We start from the raw sequence: 7,183 nt of genomic DNA, 5'->3' as shown, positions 1-7,183 counted from the left end.
TCAGCGTAAGATAGTCCCGCCATTCCAGGAATTGACCTCGCGAACATACGCTGCAATCCCTCAATAGCCAGACTGTCTTTCCTCAAATTTGGAGACCAAAACTGCGCACAATATTCCAGGTGTGGTCTCACCAGGGCCCTGTACAGCTGCAGAAGAACCTCTTTGCTTCTATACTCAATCCCTCTTGTTATGAAGGCCAGCATGCTATTAGCCTTCTTCACTACCTGCTGTACCTGCATGCTTACCTTCATTGACTGGTGTACAAGAACACCCAGATCTCTCTGTACTGTCCCTTTACCTAACTTGACTCCATTTAGGTAGTAATGTGCCCTCCTGTTCTTGCCACCAAAGTGGATAACCATACATTTATCCACATTAAACTGCATCTGCCGTGCATCTGTCTACTCACCTAACCTGTCCAGGTCACTCTGTATTCTCCTAACATCCTCCTCACATTTCACCCTGCCATCCAACTTTGTATCATTAGCAAATTTGCTAATATTACTTTTAATACCTTCATCTATATCATTAATATATATTGTTAAAAGCTGCGGTCCCAGCACAGATCCCTGCGGTACCCCACTGCCATTCCTAAATGGAGCTGTTTATCACTACTCTTTGTTTCCTGTCAGCCAACCAACTTTCAATACAAGTCAGTATTTTGCCCCAATAACATGTGCCCTAATTTTGCTCACTAACCTCCTATGTGGGACTTTATCAAAGGCTTTCTGAAAGTCCAGGTACACTACATCCACTGGATCTCCCTTGTCCATCTTCAGAGTTACATCCTCAAAAAATTCCAGAAGATTAGTCAAGCATGATTTCCCCTTCATAAATCCATGCTGACTCTGACCTATCCTGTTACTACTATCCAGATGTGTCGTAATTTCATCCTTTATAATAGACTCCAGCATCTTTCCCACCACTGAGGTCAGACTAACTGGTCTATAATTTCCTGCTTTCTCTCTCCCACCTTTCTTAAAAAGTGGTACAACATTAGCCACCCTCCAATCCGCAGGAACTGATCCTGAATCTATCGAACTTGGAAAATAATCACCAACGCATCCATGATTTCTCGAGCCACCTCCTTCAGTCCCTGGGATGTAGACCATCAGGCCCCGGGGACTTATCAACCTTCAGACCTAACAGTCTCTCCAACACCAATTCCTGGCAAAATATAAATTCCCTTCAGTTCAGGACCTTCAGCCACTGTTACCTCAGGGAGATTTTAGATTACTTACAGTGTGGAAGTCCAGGTCCCTGGCGCTGTGAGGCAGCAGTGCTAACCACTGTGCCACCGTGCCGCCCTTTTGCTTGTGTCTTCCCCAGTGAACACAGATCTGAAGGACCTATTCGACTCTTCTGCCATTTCTTTGTTCCCCGTAATATATTCACTCGTTTCTGTCTTCAAGGGCCCAATATTAGTCTGAACCATGTTTTTCCTTTCTCAAGGACCACCCTGTCACCGTCTGCCCCCTTCACTTCCACTTTATTTTCCTCACTCCTGGCTTTGTTTGTCATTCTGTCACGTTCTTCCGTCCTGTGGAGAGACCGGGCACTTCACGGTGCCCATACCGACTGGGGCAAGGTGGGGGGAGACAACACTGGGGGCAGCACGGGGGGAGACAGAGACAGAGTGAGGGGAGAGGGAGAGGGAGAGGGGGAGGGGGGAGGAGAGGGAGAGGGAGGGGGGGGGGGGGGGGGAGGGAGAGGGAGAGGGAGAGGGGAGAGGGAGAGCGGGAGAGGGAGAGGGAGATGGAGAGGGAGAGGGAGAGGGAGAGGGAGAGAGTGAGGGGGATAGGGGAGAGCGAGGGGGAAGAGGAGAGAGTGTGGGTAGAGGGAGAGAGTGAGGGGCAGAGGGAGAGAGTGTGGGTAGAGGAAGAGAGTGTGGGGGGGGGGGTGGAGAGGGAGAGGGGGAGACCGAGGGAGAGGAGGAGAGGGAGAGTGTGAGGGAGAGAGAGGGGGAGCGCGAGGGGAAGAGGGAGGGAACAAGGGAGAGAGGAGAGAGCAAGGGGAGAGGGAGAGTGCGAGGGGGAGAGGAGAGAGTGCGAGGGGGAGAGGGAGAGACGGGGAGAGCAAGGGAGAGGGAGACGGAGCGGGGAGAGGGAGAGTGTGAGGGAGAGGGAGAGAGAGCGAGGGGGAGAGGGAGAGGGGGGAGAATGAGTGAGAGAGGGAGGGGGCGAGGGGGAGAGGGAGAGAGCAAGGGGGAGAGGGAGAGAGCGAGGTAGGGGGCGAGAGGGAGGTGGCGAGCTCAGTGCCGTGTGGATGGAAGGTGAGGGCTGGGAGCAGGTTGTTGAGGGTGGAGGACCCCAAACCCCCCGTGGGGAGTATGTACTCGGCTTGGCCTCGCTCTGAGGAAGGGACTGTCAGGTTGACCCTGGAACTTTATTTCCTTGTTTATCGACTCCATCCCTTTGGTTTTGTAGCGAGGTACATTTTCCCCTGAAGGGGCACAGGGAATGGTGAGATTGTAATCCTTTCAGTGTACTCCATATCCCTGTCCCTCAGGCCCCGGGCCTACAAACCTGAATCCTCATTCTAAAGGGGACCGGGACATTCCTTGTGGGTGAGGGGCTGTGTTTATTGGTGATGATGGGATTGTCGGACCGAGAGTGTAAGGGAGTGTGAGAATCGAGAGACAGGAGTGTTCCTCTGGTGCTGTGATATAAAGCAACTTACCAACCAAAAAGAAAGGATCCTGTAAAACAGCGAGTGGATTGTGCAGGGAATGGGAAAAGGCAAGGCCGGTGGGAGGTCCTATTGGAGAGCGGTCAGATACCAGGACCGGGGGGAGGGGGGAATAGGAGATCTGCGCTTTGGGACTTTCGGGTCAAAGGGGGAGTGAACAATCACTGAGCACCCACATGTCTAACTCTTACTATCAACGGAATATGATTAGATTCCCTACATGTGGAAACAGGCCCTTCAGCCCAACTAGTCCACACTGACCCTCCGAACAGTAACCCACCCAGTCCCAGTTCCCTCAAACTAACGCACCTAACACTATGGGCAATTTAGCATGGCCAATTCACCTGACCTGCACATCTTTGGCCTGTGGGAGGAAACCGGAGCACCCAGAGGAAAGCCACACAGACATGGGGAGAATGTGCAAACTCCACACAGACAGACGTCCAAGGCTGGGATCGAACCTGAGACCCTGGTGCTGTGGGGCAGCAGTGCGAACCACTGAGCCAGTGCTGTCGTCCAATAGTAAAGCCAGATGGGCTTTTCCTGACCGTCCAATCACGATCATTGTTAAAGTCTTAATTCCAGGTTTGACTTCAAATTCCACCATCTGCCATAGTGGGATTTGTACCGAGGTCCCCTGAACATCACTTGGGTCTCTGGGTTAACAGGCCAGAGATCATGCCATTATCTCCCCACTAGGTTCAATGGCAGCTGAAACCAATGAGGAAGGAGGGGAATGATGTGTGGGATGTGTTTATAATTCCATTTCTTGGAAAACGATCTGCATCTATCCAATCGAATTGGTCTTTTGGTGGAATCATCTGATCAGTTGGAAGTGTGATCGAACCCAGTCCCGATTCTCTCACCTGCACCAGGTCGACGAGAGCGAACAGGTCAGCCAGGGACACTTCCTGTCCTGCGGTGTACGGTCTGTCCTGCAGGAAGGTGTCCTCAAAGATCTGGATGGCTGTTTGCAGATCCTGTACGGCCTCGTCCATTCTGTCCTTGGGCACTATCTGCCCAGTTAAAACTGGCAACAGGCCCTGAGGGCAAACACATGAGGAGAGGTCACCAGATCAAGGTTCACTCACAGGAGGTCAACCACAGCCCTGAGGATCATGGGCAGAGCAGGGGCTGAACTCAAACACTGCAGTTGTGTTCGGGGAAGTTTTAAACTCACTTACATGTTGCCAGGCTCCTTGAGAATTTAAATATTAAACATAACCCTCCATTTGACAAACTGGTAGCGCTATTTTCAATTACAGAGTTCGATAAGGGTATTGTAAATAGAAAGTTTCCCCCTTTCCCTCAGGATATTTTCTGTGCGCAGATGCCACTGTGCAAGAAGCCAGTTCTTTTCTATCACCCCAAATTCAAGTTGCCTGTTTGAGTGATGAACTAAATAAAAGGCAAGCACTGTCACCAAAAAACACACCCCTGTAATCCCCCTGTAATCTCCAAACAACATCCCCATGTAATCTCCAATAACCATCCCCCTGTAATCCCCAATAAACATCCCCCTGTAATCCACCTGTAATCTCCAAAGACCATCCCCATGTATTCCCCAATAGCCATCCCCCTGTAATCCCCAATAAACATCCTCCTGTAATCCCCAATAACCATCCCCCTGTAATCCCCAATAAACATACCCCTGTAATCCCCAATAACCATCCCCCTGTAATCCCCAATAATCATCCCCCTGTAATCCCCAATAACTATCCCCTGTAATCCCCAATAAACATACCCCTGTAATCCCCAATAAACATACCCCTGTAATCCCCAATAAATATTCCCCTGTAATCTGCATTAAACACCCCCCCCGTAATCCCCAATAACCATTCCCCTGTAATTCCCAATAACCATCCCCCTGTAATCCCGAATAAACATCCCCCTGTAATCCCCAATAAGCATCCCCATGTTATCCCCAATAACCATCCCCTGTAATCCCCAATAAACACCCCCCTGTAATCCCCAATAACCATCCCGCTGTAATCCCCAATAAACATCCCCCTGTAATCCCCAATAACCATCTCCGTGTTATCCCCAATAACCATATCCCTGTCTTCCCAATAAACATCCCCCTGTAATCCCCAATAAACACACCTCTGTAATCCTCAATAAACACCCCTCTGTAATTCCCAATAAACACCCCTCTATAATCCCCAATAAACATTCCCCCTGTAATCCTCAATAAACAACCCCCTGTAATCTCCAATAAACACCCCTCTGTATTCCCCAATAACCATCCCCCTGTAATCCCCAATAGCCATCTCCCTGTAATCCCCAATGAACATCCCCTGTAATCCCCAATAACCATCCCCCTGTAATCCCCAATAACCATCCCATGTTATCCCCAATAACCATATCCCTGTCCTCCTAATAAACATCCCCCTGTAATCCCCAATAACCATCCCCCTGTAATCCTCAACAAACACCCCCCCTGTAATCTCCAATAAACACCCCTCTGTAATCCCCAATAAACATCCCCCTGTAATCCCCAATAACCATCCCCCTGTAATCCCCAATAACCATCCCCGTGTAATCCCCAATAAACATCCCCGTGTAATCCCCAATAAACACTCCCCACCAACCCCATTAAACATCTCCCTACAATCCCCAGTAAACACCCTGTGTGTTCCCTATAAGAGATTGGTGATGTTACCCTGAACACAAAACCCTGCATCCCTGATATCGAATGGTCATGTGCTGCCAGGCCAGATACTCATCCACTCGGGCACGCCTCTGGAGATCAGCCGGGTACCAGGGGTCGGGTGTCTTGTATTTACACGCCAGGTATTTGAGAATCGCTACACTTCAGGAGAGAATCAGAGAGACAGTCCGTTATCATCACTCTCTGTCAGTGTCACTCCCTGCCCCGGCATCTTTCTCTGTGTCTCAGGGTCCCTCTGTGTCAGGGTCACTCTCTGTGTCAGGGTCACTGTGTCTCAGGGTCACTCTGCCTCAGGGTCACTCTGTCTGAGGGTCACTCTATCTCAGGGTCACTGTGTCTCAGGGTCACTCTGTCTCTGGGTAACTCTATCTCAGAGTCACTCTATGTCAGGGACACTCTGTCTCAGGGTCACTCTCTGTCCCAGGGTCACTCTGTCTCAGGATCACTCTGTCTCAGGATCACTCTGTCTCAGGGACACTGTCTCAGGGACACTCTGTCTCAGGATCACTCTGTCTCAGGGACACTATGTCTCAGAGTCACTCTCTCTGTGTCAGGGTAACTCTGTCTCAGGGTCACTCTATCTCAGGAACACTGTCTCAGGGTCATTCTCTATTCCAGGGTCACTCTGTCTCAGAGATACTGTCTCAGGGACACTGTGTCTCAGGATCACTCTCTGTCTCAGGGTAACTCTCTGGCTCAGGATCACTCTCTGTCTCAGGGTCACTGTCTGTCTCAGGGACACTCTCTGTCTCAGGGTCAGAACAGCGTTTGTTTTGAACATAGAAGCATGGCCTCACCTTTCTCCCATGGTGAAGTCTCCATCCTTGAGCGCTGGCACCAGTCTGAGGGGATTCACTTTGCCAAAGTCCTCACTGTACTGCTGACCTGCAGACAACACAAGACCACAGGAAACAGGAGCAGATGGTATCAGGCAATTTCACATGCTCCACGGTGACACCTCACCTATCCATGGGACAGCCTGATTGGGGATTGGGGATTGGGGGGAAGGGAGCGAGAGGGCGAGCGGGAGGGGGAGGGGGAGGAGGGGGAGGGGAGGGGGAGACTAGTCGGGGAGAAATCAGAGAGGTGGTGATGAAGGCGTGACAGAGGGAAAGAAAAGGAGAGGGAGGCAAACTTGAGAGGAAAGTTAGGGGGAGAAACAGAGAGTGCTGGAGAAACGCAGCAGGTCTGGGCAATTCCAATAGAACCAGAATAAACATTTTGGCTCCAGTGCAGCTCCTGTTCAGAACTGAGTTTGAGATTTACAACATCCACAGTCCTTCACCCTGATTAGCAGAGCTGCAGAGTGGCAGGAGAGAGGAATGAAAACCGATTTCCTACAATCTAGTGGAGATGGTGAGGTCAGAGTGAGCTCTCTGTCCTACCTGTGAACAGATCGACCTGCTTAAACTCAAACACAATGTTATTCTTCTTGGCGAAAATGTAGACAGCTCGGCCGGGCTGTGAGTGCAAATCCAAGTACAGCTCCAGGCCCATGCTGCTCCTTCCAGACTTTGCAGAATAACAAGACTGGAGGAATCAGCAGCTCAGTCTTTGTCTGATCTCAAACCAATCCCTCCCCCAGTTCCCACAAACACACAGCAGAGAGGAAGAGACCAAAGGTTAAGTGGGACTGTGTGTGTGTGTGTGTGTGTGTGTGTGTGTGGTGTGGGGGGGGCGGGGAGGAGCTGGGTGCAGTGTCTCATAGTTCACTCGGAAGTCTAACTTGCTTTCTATTTGCTGACTGTGTAAAGGTGAAGTTCGACAGACAGTCCAACCTCCTGTCACCTGCTCAGACTGCCCACCATTGGCCCCTGTTGGCAG

At 50.6% G+C, this 7,183-nt stretch overlaps 1 protein-coding gene across 1 annotated transcript; it reads right to left on the bottom strand.

Annotated features, from left to right (window-relative positions):
* Positions 1–3,595: 3,595 nt before the first annotated feature.
* Positions 3,596–6,953, bottom strand: LOC132813061 (glutathione S-transferase theta-1-like). Its single transcript, XM_060823055.1, has 4 exons — positions 6,745–6,953; positions 6,157–6,244; positions 5,351–5,500; positions 3,596–3,731 (listed from the first exon to the last, which is right to left on the bottom strand). The coding sequence occupies exons 1-4, from the start codon at positions 6,854–6,856 to the stop codon at positions 3,713–3,715; spliced, it is 369 nt and encodes a 122-aa protein (XP_060679038.1). The 5' UTR covers positions 6,857–6,953; the 3' UTR covers positions 3,596–3,712.
* Positions 6,954–7,183: the final 230 nt, after the last annotated feature.

Source organism: Hemiscyllium ocellatum, unplaced genomic scaffold (genome assembly GCF_020745735.1).
Source record: "Hemiscyllium ocellatum isolate sHemOce1 unplaced genomic scaffold, sHemOce1.pat.X.cur. scaffold_3187_pat_ctg1, whole genome shotgun sequence".
In the NCBI taxonomy this organism is placed as follows: domain Eukaryota; kingdom Metazoa; phylum Chordata; class Chondrichthyes; order Orectolobiformes; family Hemiscylliidae; genus Hemiscyllium; species Hemiscyllium ocellatum.
This window is presented reverse-complemented; position numbering and strand designations above follow the sequence as displayed.